Raw genomic sequence first — 19,482 nt, 5'->3', positions numbered from 1 at the left:
GGACGCAGCAGATTCTTTGAGAGGTGATTGGCTGGATTGGTCGCGGGGGCGGGTGGAGAGGAATACTTAGCTGGGGATTCGCGGCAGAGGAGCGGAAGTTGGCTGCCGGCGTGGTTGAAGCGTGTGTAGAGTGAGAGGAGGAGCGTTTGTCGCCTTGGCGTCTGTCAGCAGGTGAGCGTTGCCGGGACCTTCTTTAAGGGGCTCCCGGCCCCTCCTCAGACCCAGCGGTGGGGGATTCCGTTGTGAACTTTGTGAGCGTTGGTCACCCCCTCTCCCACCCCCGCGAGGGAAGACGGAGAGGCGGTCGCGCGACGCGCTGGGGCTGGGGCCCCGGGAGTGGGGCCTGGTTCGAGTCCCGCTCTCGCCTCCTTGAGTTGCTGGGAGGTTTCAGGTGGACCGAGCACTGTGAGTGGGAGTTGGGGTCCTGCCTTCTGCGACTCAGCTCCCGAGGCCAAGTCCTCACCCCCCCCCACCCCCCTCTCCCCGCCGCTCATTGAACGGGGCCGTGAAAACTCGCTGACGCGACTTGTGACTGCATAGTGCAACTAGAAACTTCTCTCGGCCCCCACGCCAGGGTCGGACCGCTGTCGCGCCCTGCCGGCCAGACTCCCGCTTCCACCCGGTGGAAAAATAACACGAGCCGCCTTTCTCGTTTTCTAGCAAGGACGTCTTAGTGAAAAAAAAAAAAAAAGTTAAAAAAAAAAATACAGGTGGAATGAATTTTAATGTTATCTTTAACCCAGTATAGCCAAAATAGTATTTCAACAAGTGATGGGCCTAAAACATACAAATGAGATGCCTCATCTTCTGCTAGGGTACTGAGGCTTCGAAGTCCCCTGTTTTAGGGTTACAGCTACATTTTCATCGGAATAGTTGGTCTGGCTTTGGGTTTCCTAAAATTGACACTTGAAAATGGAGAAGCGCGTGCCCACGCTGTCGGCAACAGGCTTAAAAGTTTTCCCTGAGCTCAATTACACACCGGTTTTTTAAATGTCAGTGTTAGAATTAAGTGACGTGGAAGGTTCTATTTTTACAGCGCAGCTGGAACTGTCTCCAGGTGTTCACAAGCCCCTGTGGCAAGTGGTTCCTGTATTCCTGGACAGTGTGGGTCTGAAACCGGTTGGATCACTCTTTTTAAAAATTAAAAAAAAAAAAATTTTTTTTTTCATGTTTATTTTTGAGAGCGAGACACGGAGTGCCAGTGGGGGAGGGGCAGATGGAGAAGGAGACACAGAATCCGAAGCGGGGTCCAGACTCGGAGCTGTGGGCCCAGAGCCCGTTGCAGCGCTTGAACCCCCGAACCCGGAGATCATGACCTGAACCGAAGTGGGACTCTTAACCGACTGAGCCACCAGGCGCCCCTGGATCAGTCACTCTTTAAACATGAGTGTTTTTCTGCTTTCCGGGTGAGAATGTGGTCTTCCAGGCTCTACAGCCTTGTTTCTGGTCACCGCTCCCCAGGCCCGACCCCAGCTTCAATTCAGCCACACTGTCTTTTTGTTTTTGCCAACCTGACCTGGCATTTCCAGCACAGGACCCCTCTCCACCCAGAGCCTCTTCCCCTGCTCTTGGCGTGGCTGGTGCCAGGCCTACCTGTTCAAATGTGCTTTTCTCAGAGAAGCCTTTCCAAGGGTCCCCTGGCCAGTGTTCAGACTCCGCGTGTAGGCCTGAACACCAATTCCAGCTCCTAGCTTTTCTTATCCAGCCACCTCTGTGGTTTTGGTACACTGAGTTGTAAGGCCTCGTGATGCTAGGCTTTTTTTTTTTTTTTCTTTTTTGTATTTATATCTTACATTAAGTACAAAAATGTTTTGTGGCTAAAATCATTGAAAGTGTTTTTTCCTTTGAGATGATTTGGCTGCAAGAAAATCCACTTTTATGATCGGCTGTGATTTCTTGGCGGATTTTCGTGACTGAGAAAATCTGATTTTCAGATTATTTCCAAATGTAATTCAGTTGTTTATATGAATACTGCATTTAATGATGAACGAAGTTGCCATGATGTTGTTTTCTAGACGTGTCATTAAATACTGATTCACTCCAACTTTGTAGTGTTCTTTTTGCATTGTGGAACTCCCCCCGCTCCCCCCCCCCACCTTTTTCATACCGCCTGAAAAGCTCATCAGCCACAAGCGTTATGTCTGTGGTGCTAATGAAGTAAATGGCTCCGTCTGTAATGAGTTCTCCATACAGCTGGCTGAATAATCTTCAGTTGTAAACCAGATCATGTCATTACCCTGCTTAAAACCTTCAAAGGCTCCTCAGGTTTAGAATGAAACCTAAGGTCTTTACTGTGGCTCAGGCCCTGCACCGTGACCTCAGCTGACCTCTCAGGCTTCATCACCTAGTCTTCCTCTTGTTCCCACCCTCAAGTCCTGCCGGCTTTATTTACCATCTTTCAACACACCAAGCTTGTTCCTGCTGTAGGGCCTTGCACTTGCCGTTCCCCCTGGAATGTCCTGTTTTCAGATAATTGCATGGCTGTCTCCTTCCCGTCGTTTGTGGCTCAACTCCAGTGCCCCTCTCAAAGAGGCTTTCCCAGGCCACGCTAGTTAAAGCAGCTCCTTTTTTTTTTTTTTTAAATGTTTATTGAGAGGAGAGAGCAGGGGAGGGGCAGAGAGAGAGAGGGAGGGAGACAGAATCCCAAGCAGGCTCTGAGCTGTCAGTGCAGAGCCTGATGTGGGGCTCATACCCATGAACTGTGAGATTGTGACCGGAGTTGAGACCAAGTGTCAGATGCTTGACCTTCTGAGTCACCCAGGCACCATAATGCAGCTTTTCCTTACTCACATCACCCTGTTTTACTATCTTGGTAACATTCAGAACTTAAATTGGTTTTAGACTGTGCTGCTCTCTCATCATCCCTCAGTAGATGGACAGCTAGTTGAGGGCAGAGCTCTCACTTGCCTCACATTGACCTTTGAGTGTATTCAAAAGAGTAAATTCACATAAAGGGCTTAACATAGTACCTAGAGTCTGAAGAGCACTCCATGACATAAACCTTTAGTAGTATACAGTAATAAGGAGATGAGTCTTTATTCTTAACATAATATTTCAGGTGCACACACACTTGGAAAGGTATAAGAAATGCTATAACAAAATACATTTTTACCTGTTTCCCAGCTTAAGGAGTCAAACATCAGAGATGCCATTGTGAGGCCTTGTGTACCCCTGCCTCAAACCAAGTCCTTTCCCCTTGTAACTACAACCCTAGATTCAGGGTTTATTTTTCTGTGCGTGTTTGTACAATTTAATATCTGTGTGTCTTTAAACAATGCATAGTATTATGTGTCATGTTCTACAGTTTTATATAAATGAAATCTGTGCAAAAAAGAGTTGGCCATAGTAGGTATGAGACTGCTGTCCTTTAGGAAGGCCTGTTTGCATGGTTGGCCCTTGACTGGTCTCTAGGAACTTGGATTTCAGAAGAGTTCTGCCATCCCCTAAAGAGTGGTTCTTGGTGCCTAAACTGTACAATGTGCTTTATGTTGAATATCTCCTTTCCTTCTGGAGTCTAGTGTTTTTGGTACTTGACTAGCCCCCAATAAATACCCTGGGCATTGATTCTCTAATGAGCTTCCAGTGGGCAGTATTTCACGTGTGTTGTCCCAGCTCTCCTGGGGAAACTAAGTGCATCCCACGTGACTCCACTAGGAGAGGATTCCTGGAATCTTGTGCTCCAGACTTTGCACCATGGACCTTTTCCCTTGGCCAGTTTTGCTTTGTACCCTTTCACTGTAAGAAATCATAGCTGTGTGTAGGCTCTATGCAAAATTCTGTGAGTCCTCCTAGTGAGTCATTGAACCTAGGATGATCTTGGGGACCCCGGACAAGGTAGCATACCGGACATATACTTAAAAGGTGAGGCGAGCATGGCACCTGTGGCACAAAATCTGAGGAGGCGTTCACTCTCAGGGTCACACAAGTGTCCAACCTATACAACGCTGAGGGTGAGTGCCTCCTAGAATTTTCATTCTAGACACCTTGCTTGCTCCACTCTGGTTACAGCCGTTACCTCTGAAACTTGCTTTTTTCGTCCAACATAATGCCTTTGCAGCGTATATGTGTTTACGTATGTGTAACATCGCTGCAAAAGCATTATGTTGGACCCAAAAAAATACATTTTCATTGCTGTAGCTATGTTGTCTGATGTGGTAGCCATTTTCTACTTGTGGCTATTTGGATTTCAATTAATCAAAATTAAATACAAAGTTCAATTCCCAGTCACTCTTAGCCACATTTTATGTGTTTAATAGGCACCCTGTGACTGATGGCAACCACATTTGGACAGCATGGGTGGAGAATGCTTCCACGGTCACAGAAAGTTTTGTTGGACAGTGTTTACTTACCTTACCCATTTACCTCTTGCTCAGTATTTAGGTTGTTTCTTGTTTTCTACTCTTGCAAACAGTGCTTCAGTGGTTGTTGCTGTATATGTCTCCTTGTACACACATGTAGGAGTTTCCCTAGGATACGTATCAGGAGTTGAATTACTGGGTTATGGGAATATCCGCCTTTCCTAGATATTGCCAGTTTGCTCTTCAGAATGACCATTCCAGTTCTTACTCCCCCAGCAAGGTTGCTATTGCCCAGTGTCCTTATCAATACTTGGTACTGTCAGATTTTTACGTTTCTGTTTTCTGATTTGTGTAAATTAGCGGTTTCCGTTAGCATTTTCCTGATGACCAGTGAGATTGAGCTATTTATGTCTGTTTATTGAGCCTTTATCTTCTGTGAGTTGCCTCTTCATATCTTCGCCCGTTTTCCTGCTGGATTGCCCTCATCTTTTTGAGTATAGATGGTTCTTCTCACATCTGAAACTTGCCTTTTCATTTGTATGGTGTCTTTTGAAGTTCAGAGTTTTTTATTACTATGTTAATGTCATCAGAATGATCATTCTACTTAAAGTTTGTGTTTTTTGTGCCCTGCTTAAGAAATCTTAACCTGTATCTACTCTTTTTTTCCTCCATGGAAGTTTTACTTTTCATATTTAGCTTTTAAAAAATCTACCTGGAATTTATTTTTGTTTATGATGTGAGGTGGGACTGTGTTTTTGTTTTTTCCACACAGAAACCAGTTGTCCCGGTTTCCTTTATTGAGTAGTTCAGTGGTTTTCAAAATGTGATCCCCTGGGGATCCACGAGGTAAACCATTTTCATAATGGTTCTAAAGGGTCACCTCCATTTCTCGTTTGCACAGTGTTGTCCTCTGCACGACTCGTAGAAAAGCAGTGGTGGGTAAAACCGCTGGTGCCTTAGCACAGGAGTCCGTGTAGTGTCCCCATAAGGTAGTAGCAGTTGTCCTTGTATTCCTCGCTGCTGCCACACATTCATTGTGAAAATGATTTCGCCTAAGAGTGTCCTTGAAGAAGCCATGAAAAGTAGTAATTGCGTTAAAACTGAGCCTCTGAACAAGTCTTTGTAATATTCTGTGTGGTGAAATGGGAAGTTTGCATGGAGCACGTCTATTGCTGAAGAGCAACGGGAGGTGAGGAAGTGCACTTGTACAGTTGTTTGAGTAGAGGTGGAACTGGTGCCTTTTTTCATGGAACACCATTTTTACTTGAAAGAATGACAGACGGTAGTTATTCAGTTAAGATATTTGGCCGATATTTTCTCAGAAATGAATGAAGGGAGCTGGTCACTTCGAGAACCATTGATGGTCTGTTGCCAGTGATAAAATTTGAGCTTTCAAGCAGAATTTAGTCTTTGGGAAAACTTTTATTCACCATGAGCCTGACTACTTTGCAATATTTAAAGATATTTTTCTGATGAGATCAGTGGTGATATTAACAAAGAAGATTTTCAAAATATTGTATAGTAATTCAGTAGATCAGTATTTTCCAATAGGCCAAGGGGGCTCAGTGTAACAGTATGAAAAATTCATTGATACAGTTTCATATTCCACCTTACAACCAACTCTTAATTTTTTAAACATTTTTAAATTTATTTTTGAGAGGCAGAGAGCATGAGCATGGGAAGGGCAGGGAGAGGCAGACACAGAATCCGAAGCAGGCTCCAGGCTGTCAGCACAGAGCCTGATGTGGGGCTCGAACTCACGAACTGCGAGATCATGACCTGAGCTGAAGTTGGACGCTCAACTGACTGAGCCACCCAGGCGCCCCTGACCTTACAACTAACTTGAACACACCACTACTTGTTGAGTTTTGGTAAGTAACAAAGTAGGATATCCCCAATTAGCTGAAAAGGCTATCGCACTCCTCCTTTTCTAACTGCATCTGTGTGAGGCTGGATTTCCTTTATGAACTTCAACCAAGACAGCATATTGCAACAGATTGATTGCAGAACCTGTGTGAGAATTCTGGTCTCTTCTATTGGGCCAAACACTAGGAGCTTCACAAAATGTAAAACAATGCCATTCTTTTCACTACTTTGTTTTTAAAAACATAGTTATTCTTACAAAATAGCTGACTTATGTTAACATCTGTTAGATTTATTAGCTTATGTATTTTTTAAATGTTTATTTTGAGAGAGAAAGAGGATGAGTGGGGAAGGGGCAGAGAGAAGGGGGTGGTCAGAGGATGGGAAGCAGGCTCTGTGCTGACAGCAGTGAGCCCCGTGCAGGGCTTCAGCTCTTGAACTGTGAAATCATGACTTGAACTGAAGTCGGACGCTTAACCGACTGAGCTACCCAGGTGCCCCTGATTTATTAGCTAATTCAAATTTTTAAAAAAATTGTCAGTTGTAATTTCTAATTTAGTAAATATACATAGAAATAATCCCTATCCCTATAAACAACAGCTCTTTAGGGTTCTCATTAGTTTTTTTTTTTTTTTTTAAGATTTAATTTATTTTTTAACTTAAATTTTTTTAGTGTTTGTTTAGAGACAGTATGGAAGAGGGCCAGAGAGAGAGAATCCCAAGCAGACTCTGTGCTCCCAGCACAGAGCTAACATGGGGCTCAAACCCATGAACTGTGAGATCATGACCTGAGCTGAGATCAAGTCAGACGCTTAACTGAGCCTCCCAGGCGCCCCTTAATTTTTTTTAAGAGCAGTTTCAGGTTCACAGCAAAATTGAGAGTAAGGTACAGAGATTTTCTGTATGCCCCCTGCCTCCCCTTTTCTCATGCATGGCCTCCCCCACCATTAACATCCCCACCAGAGTGGTATATTTATAGTTGATCCTACATTCATATATCATTATCACCCAAAGTCTATAGTTCACATTAGGGTTCACTCTTGGTGTTGTACGTTCTGTGGATTTGGACAAATGTGTGCCGTCATCATAGTCTCAAGAGTATTTTCTTTGTCTCCCAAATCTTTTGTGCTCCACCTAGTCCTTCCCAATTCCACTCATGAAGTTTTGTGAGGGTAAAGGGATCCCAAGACCAAAACCCTTGAGATCCTCTGGATCAATCCGTCCTTTCTCTAGTGATTTGTAACCTCTGTCTAGAACAAGTTTGCATCCAGTCACGGGTCTCTTCATGGTCCTGTTTGTCTTCCTGTGCCAACACCGCATTTTCTTAAACATTACCACATAAGAACCAATCTTTGTAAGGGCTGGTTCTCACATCTAGTTCTTCATTCTTTCAGAGGTATCAGTTATTCTTGGTTTTTGTTATTCCACAGAAAGTAGGACACACGAATACTTTTTCCTTTTACAAAAGTAATACATGCTTAATGAAAAAACTAAAAAAAATTTTTTTAACGTTTATTTTTGAGAGACAGAGATAGAACATGAGTGGGAGAGGAGCAGAGAGAGAGGGGGACACAGAATCCGAAGCAGGCTCCAGGCCCTGAGCTGTCAGCACAGAGTCTGACGCGGGGCCTGAACCCATGAACCGTGAGATCATGACCTGAGCCGAATCGGATGCTTAATTGACTGAGCCACCCAGGCGACCCTGAAATAATTTTTTTAAATTTTTTTTTTCAACGTTTATTTATTTTTGGGACAGAGAGAGACAGAGCATGAACGGGGGAGGGGCAGAGAGAGAGGGAGACACAGAATCGGAAACAGGCTCCAGGCTCTGAGCCATCAGGCCAGAGCCCGACGCGGGGCTCGAACTCGCGGACCGCGAGATCGTGACCCGGCTGAAGTCGGACGCTTAACCGACTGCGCCACCCAGGCGCCCCGAAATAATTTTTTTAAATGCAGAATTGGAAGAAAGTAAGTTACTCACTGCTCATATTCTGAAGTATAGCTTTATATTCTGATGTTATATGTGTGTACATATACGTACATGTAATGTTAACCTTAAGGATAAAACTGAGTTTTAACAGCAAAAACGGGTTTATTTGGGAATAAGAGAATTGCATTTTGGGACTTGCAAGCTGTGACCAGACAAAACCTTACCATAGGCAACTCTAAAGGACAAAGGAGAGGTATGCTCTTATAGAGAAAAGGGAAAGTTGGGAAGGCTGTTATAAACCAAAAGTGCTTTGGAGTGAACTGGCAGTCCGAAGTGTAGTGGCTTTTCATAGGCTGAGCTAATCTGTCTCTCTTCAGCTGGGCTTTTGTGGGGCAGGGTGGCGGGGAGGATTGGTTGGGGGGAGAAAACCTTCCTCCTGCTGGGGTAGGGAAGTAGTATCCACTTGCTAGGTCCATCTCTTCCTGTTGGGTCTGCAAATGACTGCTGGCGATACGGCACGAGAGCTCCACCTTCTGGCCTCTTGACTCCATTTTAGTGAGGTTTCCCTTATTAATTTTCACAATATACGCATGCATGTGTGTGCACATGCACAAATACACACGTTTATGTAACTGTTTATGCGCTGTTTGTATATAAGTGTCATTCAAAAAGGTGGGTCATGCTTTATCTTTTTTATATCTAAATTTTTATACAAAATCTTATTAGAAATTTATTTCCATGTCATTTAATGTTCTTCTGCACCATCTTTAAAATTTATTCATTTATTTATTTTTAAATGATTTATTTATTTTTGAGAGTACAAGCAGGGGAGGGGCAGAGAGAGGGGGACAGAAGATCTGAAGTGAGCTCTGCGCCGACAGCAGCAAGCCCGATGCGGGGTTCGAACTCGCGAGATCATGACCTGAGCCAAAGTTGAATACTCAACTGACTAAGCCACCCAGATGCCCCTTGCATCGTTGTATTTAATGGCTATATGTATTGTTTTATGTGCCTGATTTATGTAATGATTTTCTGTGCTGAAATTTTATTTGTTGTGTTTCACTCACAGAAGCCTGACCACAGTGAACCTTCTTGTTGCTAAGTTTTCATGTGCATTTGTGATTGTTTAGGATTGATTCCCAGAAGAGGACTGGTTGGGTTACAATGAGGGCTTCAGTTGTGAGAGGCTGGGATCACTTAGATGAAGGTGGAGGGTTGTGGAAGACAGTGGGACAGGACAAATAGAAAAGATAGGCAGCTGCAAGGATTTCGGTCAAGGAGAATCCTGGTGCAGTGATATAAGTGGGGGAGGGAGGAGGCAGCAGGGGCCTGTCCTCATTGCTGGTTTCCATGACTGATGTTTGAAGGGGTAAGAGAAGAGCAGAATAAGCCTGTGGATGTTGTGGGGATTGAGGACTGGCCTCAGCCTGGCTTCCCCAGGTCTTGCCGAGAGTTTGTGGGACAGAGGAGGTTTTCTCTGGGTTGGAGGCCCCCAGTGCCTTTAGCCTTTTGGGGGTCTGGAGAGAATCCTCTGTGGCTCTGCATTTAGGCCGTCCTTCTGGCTTGACTCACATCAGCCCGCTCTGGACAGCCCTAATACTACCTACGTGGGGACTGTTGGGGAGTGTGGTGTGCTTAGTGGGCATCTCCTGTGATGTGAGGAGCCAGATCATCAACCCTCTGTATTGTGTGCCACATGGGGTTGGTGAACAGAGATGGGGAGTGGGCAGTTGCAGCCAAGCACAGACATCCCTAGAAGCAGCTCCTGGGATCAGAAGACCAAGATGGAGGCCTGGTCCAGCTCTTTCTTATTAGCCAAATGAACGTGGGGATAAGCTGTCCTGGGCTTCGGCTTCTGCAGCCATAAAACAGGGCTAATACCTGCCTCGTCGGGTCACTGAAAGGATTGAAATGGATGGCATGTAAAGCATCTGCGGGATGCAGACACTTTGAACTTCCCAGTTGTCCTGTTTGAGTAGGTCATCGTCACTCTAAGCTCAGTTTCCTCATTTGACGAATAGGGATAAGAATACATACTTTGTGATAAGTACATGCGGTGAATTGTAGGAAGGAACTTGGAAGTGATAAATGTCAACGTAAGTGTTACCGTTCCTGGGCATGTGCAGATGGCTGCACCAGGTATGTACGGGTGCCACTAACAGCCACCTGAGGGTCACAGGCATCTGGCACGGCAGATTGAGATTGTGCTAGCAGAGGAGGGTGTGTGCCGTGCTGGGGAGAGTAAAGGACACAGAGGTGAAAGAGCTGGTTGTGTTGTAGAACCTCCTCTTATGCTGGGATTTGATCTCAAAACCAGAGCACGAAGTCAGAATCATATGTAGTTAAATTTGATTACCCTTAAAGTCCCCACACCTGCTCACAGAGTATCTCAGTCCAGTACCATCAGCTCTTCTTCCAGCATAGGAGCAGATTGCCTTTTCTTGGGTTGGGTACCAGCAGAAATAGTGAACTTAGGTTTCAGGGCTGTGCTAAATTAAACTCAGCATTGCGCAGTGAGGGGCACATGGGAACCGAGAGCAGTGGAAGAAATGGCCGATTCACACAGTTCCATCATTTGTAACTCTCGTCTCAGGCTCACTCTAGGTCTCCCTTTCATTTCAGCTTTCCATCCTTTAACAAATATTTATTGATCACTTACTGTGTGTCAGATGCTGTGCTAGACACTGGGGAACAGCACTGAACAAAAACACACCATTCTACATTACATTCTGGTTGGGGGGCCAGATAATAAACAAGCAAAAGAAGTTTCTTAGTTTGCTAGATAGGAGTGCTATGGGAGACCAACGAAGCAAAATGTGTTTTAGGGAGTTCTGGAGTAGCCAATTGCAGTTTAAATGGAGTGGCTTGGGAAGCTCTGATTTTCATAAGCAGGAGAATTCTCTGCAGAATAAGTGAATGCTATGGAATGGCCAGGGCAAAGGCTCTGAGGCAGGTGCCTGCATCTTCGTGTGCAGTGAGGAACCCAGCGTGGCTAGAGTGGAGGGAAGCAGGAGGAGAGCCATGGGGATGAGATCTGATGTCGTAGAGCCTCATAGGTCATTGCTGGGCTGACTTTGGCCTTTTGTCTGGGCAAGAGAAGAGGTTACTGGAGAGTTTTGAGCAGAGGAGGGACAAGGTGCTTACCAAGATCATTCTGGTTTCTGTGTTGAGAAAAGCCTGAAGAAGGACAAGGGAATTAGTTAGGGGAGTGTTGCAGTGGTCGTGATGAGAGACAATGGTGGCTTGAACCAGGGTGATAAGAATTAACTGTGGATAATTTGAAGTTAGAACCACCATTCCATTTTCTGTCAGTTTAGATGTGAGGTTGAACAAAGAGGTAAGTTCAAAGGAACCTCCAAGGGTTTATTCTTGAGTCGCAGATGGATTTGCGATTAGTTGAGGGTGGGGAGCCTATGAGAGGAGCTGTGGGGGACAGGTTTGGACAAGTTAAGTTTGAAGTCCTGCCAGACACCTAGGGGGAAATGTGGAGGGGGTAGGTTGGATGTGAAAGAATTTGGAACTCAAGGCAGAAGTTCAGCCTGGAATTCTGTGTTTGGGAGTTGTCAGCTTATAGTTATTATGTACAACCATGCAACAAGGCTGAGATCTCCTAAGGAGTGAGTGTAGGTATCTGGTCTCACCGGTGTTAAGAGTCAGGAGATGAGAAGGAACCAGCCACAAACTGGGAAGGAGTGGCTGGAGAGGTGGGAAGATAATCGGGAGTGTGGCATCCTGGATGCAGATGTTGGAGGGAGGGAGGCACAGAGAGATGCTCGCACTGTTTGAATAGTCCTTCCTCTCTCGGAGCACTGGGAGCTGCATTTGAGAATGTGCAATACACGTGATGCGGTCCCACCTTGGCACGTTTGAAGACGCACCGTTCCAGCAGCATGTGGGGGTCTAGGAATGGCAGGTGGAACGAGACAGGCACAGCATACAGTGCCTGCACTCTGCCTGAAATACAGCTGGTGGGGCTTCTCTGACACTTGATATGCAGTGGCCTGGCCAGAGAGACTTGGGCATTCATCTAGGCACTGTAGGCCAGGTTCCCCGTCTGCAAAATGGAGATCTGATAACCTCCCCCATAGAGCATTTATGCGGATTCAAAGAGAAACTGCACCTGAAGTGCTCAGCCAGACCCAGGAACTTACAAAGTTCTCTGTGAGTGTTAGGATTCTGTAACTCGCCAGGCCTCTGCGGTGGGTTCAAAATGCTGCAGTGCAGGTTCTCACCGTGTCAGCCTCATGGGGACACTCTGAGCAGATCCACTCACCCACTTCTTACCCCCCAGCGAGTCACGCCACTCTTGTCATTCCAAGAAATCTTAATTTCTTTATTGTTTGATTTTTTTGACTCAACAATTTTTTTTAAACTTTTTGTTTTTTTCTGAAACGTTCTTGTTATGAGCCTTTTGTTTTGTTCTCGTTAAATGCACTCGACCCAAAATTGGTTTGGCATATCGAAAAGGAGACCAAGGAGGGACTGGGGGGCATGGGAGAGAGGGGAGGAGGCCCGAATGGACACAAGAGATATTGAGGGTGAAAGAAGAGGTACACAGAGACAGTGAGAAAGACACAGGGAAAGAGGTGTTGACAGAGAAAGGAAGGCCAGGGAAACAACAACAAAAAATACTAAGATTTAAAAGCAAATGAATTCAGGAGCCCAAGGAAGAGAGTAGGAGAGGAAACCAAGACCCTTCCTTCTCTATACTGTCCCAGCTGGGGTGGGGTGTCAAGGCACCAGGTCTGGTTGGGGTGAGGGGACACCTGGGCTCTCGGGGGTGGCTTTGCACTTGACTGCAGTGGTGTCCAACCCCACCAGGGGGCCCTGCCATGCAGCTCTGAGGCCTGGGACTCCACCTTGGTGATTTTGGCTGGAACGAGAACCTAGGGACCCACCACACCCTCTCTCCCCTTGATTGTCAGTATCTGGAGAGATAAAAGGAGGGCTGGTCAGGGGAGAGAAAGCGGATTCCTTGCCTACCTCCAGCACCCACCCCCTGTGGAACTCTCCCTCCAAGCCTGCTCTCCAGCCCTCTTACTGGTGGCAGAGGCAGCCTCTGGCTCTGGCTGGACTGACGCCTGGCCAACTCCTCCATTGTCCCTCCTCTCTTGCCAGCTCTTCACAGACCTCTAACTGCCCCTTCCTAAGTGGAGTTCCTGGCCTAGTGATACCAAAGAAGGCCACAGAGCTGTCTGGGCACGACTGTCCCTATACTTCTCTCTTCCCCATCCAGACTTACCCATGTTCTTCCGCTGAATGAGGTTAAGCCTTCCTACCGAAAAGCCAGATATGGAACCCAAACCTGCCTTCTCCCCACACCTGTCTCCCTACATGGGACAAACCACCATCTTTGGTCTGACCCCTTCTCCCCTAACTGATGGGGACAAGCCAGCCCCAGCTCCCCAGGAGAAGGGAGGGACTTTCTAGCAGCAAAAAGGGTTCCTCCAGCCACCTACCTGTCCCTTTCCCCTAGTTCCTCCCTAGAGCCTTCCCCCCCACCCCCGCCCCCTTAACCCAAAGAAGTTTATGGCAGCAGCAGGCTGAGACCCGAAGATGTTTGAAAACTCATGGCACTTGTGAGAAAAGAGAGAGGGGCAAAAGAGACAAGAAGGGGGCCAGAATAGGGGTGGAGGGCCACCCCTGGGAGAATGGCAATGATAGGGCTGGGCTAGTGTGGCAATGGGACTACCCTACCCTCAAAGAGTTGGGGCAGGGGAGGCCAGGGTGAGAGGCTGAGGAGGAGGGTGTTGGAAGAGGTACTCAGGAGACATCCCCAGCCTGAAGCTTCCAGAGTCTATAGGTTGGGGGTAGAGCCCCCAGTACAAAGATGTCCTGACTGCAGGCCCTGGTACTTGGCTCTGTGTCCCCTGCAGGAGGGTGTAGGGGAGGGAAGGTGATCTCTCACCTTTGCATACCCTCCCCACCCCCCTCAAGAGAGAAGACAAGTTCACCACTCCTAGCCTCCCGGTCACACCCACCACTTGCTGCCTCCACTTTCCTTCCCCCATCAACCTCTCTAGGTGGGAAATCAGTCCCTTCTTCCTCGGCCCAGAGTCCCAGAAGCAATATACAAGAAGCAGGAACTCAAAGGGACAGCGCAGCCATCTTGGCAAAAGCATCTTTGGGTGTGAGGGTGTCTCCCCCGGGCCAGTGGGGAGGGGAGGGGGAGACAGGCGCCAGTCCTGGGGCAGGCAGTGAGGTACACGCCCCAGGAGGGCTGACTGAGGCCAGGGACAGGCGGAGCAGGGAAAGAGGCGACAGAAACAGTGCCGGGAAGGAAACAGGTTCTTTGTTTCGCTGTTGCTTCTAGATTTTGTTTTCTGTCTCTGGATTGTAAAAAGCTGCTCTGGCGGCCCGCCCACCCCGGCTGGGGATGCACACATACACGGAGAAGTCCTGGCTGCCAGGGCCCGGCGGCGCCACTCTGCTCCGGAGAAAGCCCCGGGCTGGCTGGGCCACAGGCTCCCGGTGGCTTCAAGTGATGAGATTTTCTTTCCTTTTTTTTTTTTTTTTTTTGTCTTTTTTTTTTTTTTGTCTTTTTCATTTCGTTGAAATATTTACAGCAATGGGGGAGGAGGAGGAGAGAGGAAGGGGTAAGATGGCCCCCTAGGGAAAGATCCAAGCCCAGGACCCACTCCCCAGGGAGATCCAGACCCAAAATCTGCTCCCCAGTTAGCCGAGCCCACAGGACTGGGAACTGCCCAAATATGGCCACCCCTGTGGGCTGGGGGCCCTGCGGGGAGTTGTGCTTCATCAGGAGTCACCCCAAGGGAGGGGGTCACTGGGTGCACTTGAGGAGGCTGATGGGCAGGCTTGCTGGGGAGGCAAGGATGAAGAGCAGAGGAGGGAAGGAGCTTCAGAGAAAGTTCCACCTTGAAACCAGCAGCCACAACTGCCCGTTCCGCCTGCCCTGGGGCCTTCTCTTGGGCCAGAGGCCCCAGTCTCCAAGGAGCAGGGAACTAGTGCAGGAGGAACCTGTCTGTCTGCTCCCACTGCTTCTTCCTGGTGCAGCTAGCAGCATTTCCAGATGCAGAGAGAGGAGCAGTGGACAGGTTCCATTCAGCAGGGCCCTTGGCCCAAGGAAACCAAAGCCCTCGTTTCCCTCCAGGGGGTAGGAAGGTAGGGGAGAGGGGGAAGTAGAGAGTGGGCTGCACCCATCCAATTTCTCCTTCCTTACTCCCTTGGGGACCTCTTGGCTTCTCCTCACTGCACTTCCCCCAATTCGAGCTGGTGCACGTGGCTGGTAGGAAACCCTGTCTGTGAACCCTGCACCACAGGCCCCCATGGCAGAACTCCTGAGGGGCCTAGAGGGCCCACGGCCGACGGGTACTTGGAGAGAGTGGCCCACCAGCCACTGCCTCCATGAGTCTCCCTCTCCCACCAGAGCCCCACCCAGGGTTCCCTCCCTGGCCTGGGCCACCAGCCCCTGGTCCGTGAGGTCCCTCAGAGACTGGTGACCAGCTGCATCTGCCCATCCCCGTCGGGCCCTGGCCCCTCGAGGCCTGGGGCTGCCAGGTAGCCCTCGTGGCTGGGCCGCCGCACCTGGTAGTAGCCCTGCAGGGGGTTCCGGGCCACCAGGGCCGGTGGGCGCGAGGTGTAGTAGATTTCAGGGGGGCCGGGGGGCGCAGGCGGGGGTGGTGGGAGGGCCTCGCTGGGCCCCTCGGGGCTGCTGTCCGGGTAGGAGGGCGAGTCCCGCAGGTTGGCCCCGCTGGCATAGAGGGAGTCCCGGCCCGGAGGGGAGGAGAGGGGCCGGCTGGTGGCCCCATCCTCCGCAGTGCAGCTCTCCGACTCATCCAGATCGCTCTGGTACAGCACCGACTGGGCCCGGGGCAGCAGCAGCGGCTCCTCCAGGGCCTTGTAGAGAAGTTCGATCTCTGCCCGGTCAGCACCCCCGGGCCCGCCTGCTTCTTCCTCGCCGCCGCCCCCTGGCACAGGTGGCACGGGGGGTTCGGGTGGTGGAGGGCCCTTGGCCCCGCTGCTGCCGCCCCGCAGGTTGTTGTGTACCAGCTCTGAGATGATCATCTTCTCGAAGGCGGCAGCGTCGGCCAGGTTCCGGCCTCGGGGTGGCTCGGAGGCCCCATCCCCTGGAGGGAAATCCCCACTTCGCAAGGAGTAACTGTTGTTGAAGTTGCCATTGAGGGGCAGTGTGTCCATGCCACAGGCTTCCCGGCCTCCCAGAGGGTGCTCTGCAGGCAAAAGGGGATCGGCTCAGGAGGCGCGTGGGTGGCGACAGGGGCATGGGCACACGGGAGAGGGGGTGCCTGCTTCCCCCTGGGCTGAGCTCTCCCATTCCCATTCTTTCTCACTGGCAGAGGGGACGCCAGCCCAGCAGCAGGTTTGGGGAAGGGGGTGGGGCCAGTTCTCTCCGGGTCCCCTCTCAGGTAGAGGCTATGTGAAGAGTTCTGTGTGACCGGTTCCATTTCCTGTGCTCTGACACTCCTCACCTTCACTGCCTACCTGAGAGCCAAATATAACCCCCTCCGGCTGTATGTGGGGGGGGGGGGGTTGGGGGGCACCCTGAGTTCTCCCTGAGTGAGGTCATCCCAGGAGGCCACCATCACATTTTCCTCCCAGCCTCAGAAACGTTACCAGGCAAGTCACACTTACTGGGTTCCCGGTAGCTCCCTGCAGGTGCCAGCGAGGAGAGAAAAGAGAGAAGGTGAGAGTGTGCTTGGGAAGTCAAGCCCAGGCTCCAGTTCAGGAAGCATGAGGATGCCCCAAGCAGAGACCCTTGGGATGCAGACCTCACACTCCCCGACCTGAGCTGCTGATCTCTTCCTGTACTGGAGTGCTCTCACCTGGGGAGTTGAAGACAGGGGGCGAGGAGGGATTGAAGCCCACCGACTCAGCAATGAGGGTGTTGTAGGGGCTGGTGCCCCCACGGGGCTGTAGCACGGGGTTGGTCAGCAGGTGGTTCCCCATGGTACCTGTCCGGGACGTCAGAGGTCACAAGGTGGCCCAGAGACACTGGTCTAAGAACCTTGAGGGATAAAGTGAAGGGCGAGGGATGCTGTCTCACCTCTGTTCAGGGTGGGGGTACTGTTGATGTCGCCTGCCATGAAGGAGGACTCCGTCTGTTTCCTCACGGTGTCGTTCCACATCCTCCGGATTCGGCTCTGGGGACATAGCCTGGACGTGAGGGGGCCCCCGGGGCGCCCACCCTCCAGGATCTTTCTGAGGTCACTCGCCTGATGAGCACCACCAGGGACCCGGGCTGAGTGCTGCCTTGCCTCTCGGGCTTGTGGGTGCAACACTCAGCCCCAGGGAGCCCTGCCCGGTGCCCTGGCCCCGGCCCAGATACCTGGGTCCCTGTGTAGTAGCGGGTGTTGCTCCGCATGGCTGAGGTCTTCAGTGAGCCGTGAGCGCCCCCGGGGGGGGAACGGATGCAGCAGTAGGAGTGACGCAGGCACTTGCTGTACTCCTTGTGCACCTGGGTGGGGAGGAGGACAGGGAGCTGGCAGCGGGTGCCCCGTGAGCCTCTCCGTCTCCGGTCCCACCACGGCCAGCCAGCCTCTCTCGCTGCTCAGGCCCAACCTCCTTTCTCCACATCCACTGCTGGGTTTCTCATTTGTTCACACGACAGATCTTTAATGAGCATGTGCCGTGTGCCAGGGAGAGTTTAGGCCCCAGGAATGGCATAGAACAAATCAGACCCACGGCTCTACCTCTGAGAGCTAGTACCGTGGTAGACAGAGACACACGTAGATGCAAACGTCGGCACGTCGTGTGGGATGTTTGATGGTGTCAGGTGCTGTACAGACAACTATGACTGGGAAGGGGGTTGGGCCGTGCTGTGGGTTGGGGGTGTAGTGGGGGTCTGTGATTTCAAATAGACCAGGGGGAGCCTCCCTGAGGAGCCCTCTCAGCAAAGATCTGAAAGAAATAAGGCAGCAGACCTTGTGGATATGTGGGGAGGAGCAGGGACAAGCCCTGAGGAGGGTCCGTGTCTAGGTGTTCGAGAGAAAGCAGAGGAGAGCATGGCTGGAGGGGAGGAGAGGGAGGCCCGGGGAGGAATGTGAGAACCTGCGGCTGCTGTAAGGGTGTCGCTGTCACTGTGCGTGAAGTGGGGGCTGTGCGAGGATGTTGGCTTTGGCTGTGTGCCACGGGGGCGGCAAGGGGGTCACACTGTCCCTGCGTATCCAACGCAGGCCCCAGGGTCTTGCAGCAGCGATCTTGCAATCCCTGCTTCCTCTGTCCCCTGCTTCAGCCTTCCCCGCTTCACTGTCCACCTGCCCCCACCACTGTCTGGGGCTCCCTACTCCCTTGAAGACGAAGTCTACAAACACCTTGGTTCGGGTTCCCCAACTTTCGTCTAGAGCTTACTGCCTGTACACCCTCTCCACACTCGTCTGCTTCTGTGATCTCCTTCATATATATATTTCTTCATGATTCAGATTTTCACACATTTGAAGAGGAAACTGTTACCACAAAACTCACAGTTCATCTCCCAACTACTGAAGTAGAAACGTTCTGTCTGGGTGGTACTCAGTCCTCTCCCTCCTACACCCTTGATTTGTGCCCCACGCTGGGGGGTGGGGGGGGTGGGGGTGAGGTTGATCTTCTGTCACCATCCTGCCCTGTGCTCTCCCAGCTCCCCAGACCTGTCCTGCTTTCTTGCTCCCCCGTGTTGCCATATCTTGCTCTTTTCCAGAACCATCTTCACCCCTGCCTAAATCCTTCCTGATCCCAAGCCTGCTCTCCCCTCACAGCAGACACAGTGCCACTGCAGAAGGCAGGCACCTGCACCCCTCCCCTGACCTCACCTTCTTTTGTAAGGCGCAGTGAAAGACAAAGATGAAGACCCCCTGGAAGGCGTTGAAAGTGGTGAAGAGATAGGCCATGACCACCGACTCCTTATTGATGAAGAGCAGGCCGAAAGCCCAAGTGAGACCCAGCAGGAAGAGCAGCGCGATGGCCCCCAGGGCCCAGGATCTGGGGAGGGGGAGAGGGAGAAGGGATATCAAAGTCCCTTACAGTGGAGAAACCCTGCCCCGTAGCCCTGCTGCGTGTCCCTCTTCAGGCGAGCCTCAATGCCGTCTGCAAAGACCCACCTAGGATGCGTGGGCCTTGGGAGGAATGGCTTTCAACCAGCCCGGGCCCGAGGTCGGGGTTTGGGGTTTTGCAAAGGTCAGTCGTTAGCCTTCACCCTTTGGTCCGTGTTTCCAGACCCTTAAACTGTCTTTTGCTGCCTATTTCTCTGTAAGTTTCCTTGAGGTGGACTTACCTTTTGCACTTAGCCTTACACTAACCAGCTATGTCTCCAAGAGCACAGGTTAGATGTGTTAAATCCCGCGTTTTCCAATACTCATTAAGTAGATATATAACAGGCACAATAAAACACCACATTTGTCCTTAAACTGACATCGTGTGGTACTGAAAGTGAGAGCA

At 50.2% G+C, this 19,482-nt stretch overlaps 1 protein-coding gene and 1 long non-coding RNA gene across 4 annotated transcripts in view; one reads left to right on the top strand and one right to left on the bottom strand.

Annotated features, from left to right (window-relative positions):
* Window positions 1–45: 45 nt before the first annotated feature.
* LOC147583736 (uncharacterized) lies at window positions 46–19,286 on the top strand. The gene is made up of 2 exons (XR_015248503.1): window positions 46–171; window positions 18,871–19,286. It is a non-coding gene; the product is annotated as an uncharacterized LOC147583736 (long non-coding RNA).
* The window catches only part of ADGRL1 (adhesion G protein-coupled receptor L1), a 44,562-nt gene continuing 37,483 nt past the window's right edge, over window positions 12,404–19,482 (bottom strand). For all 3 annotated transcript variants that reach the window (XM_086698874.1, XM_086698873.1, XM_086698875.1), the window contains 6 exons: window positions 18,858–19,026; window positions 17,396–17,524; window positions 17,114–17,210; window positions 16,893–17,021; window positions 16,702–16,719; window positions 12,404–16,280 (listed from right to left, as the gene is read on the bottom strand). In XM_086698874.1, coding sequence (XP_086555000.1) covers window positions 15,538–16,280; window positions 16,702–16,719; window positions 16,893–17,021; window positions 17,114–17,210; window positions 17,396–17,524; window positions 18,858–19,026 — 1,285 coding nt within the window. In that variant the 3' untranslated portion in view covers window positions 12,404–15,537. The remainder of the gene's footprint in view (window positions 16,281–16,701; window positions 16,720–16,892; window positions 17,022–17,113; window positions 17,211–17,395; window positions 17,525–18,857; window positions 19,027–19,482) is intronic.

The sequence above is a fragment of the Puma concolor genome, chromosome A2, assembly GCF_028749965.1.
Source record: "Puma concolor isolate L17-30 chromosome A2, mPumCon1.1.hap2, whole genome shotgun sequence".
Taxonomy (NCBI): Eukaryota; Metazoa; Chordata; class Mammalia; order Carnivora; family Felidae; genus Puma; species Puma concolor.
Note: the sequence above shows the minus strand (reverse complement) of the source record. Positions and strands in the feature narration are given on the sequence as shown.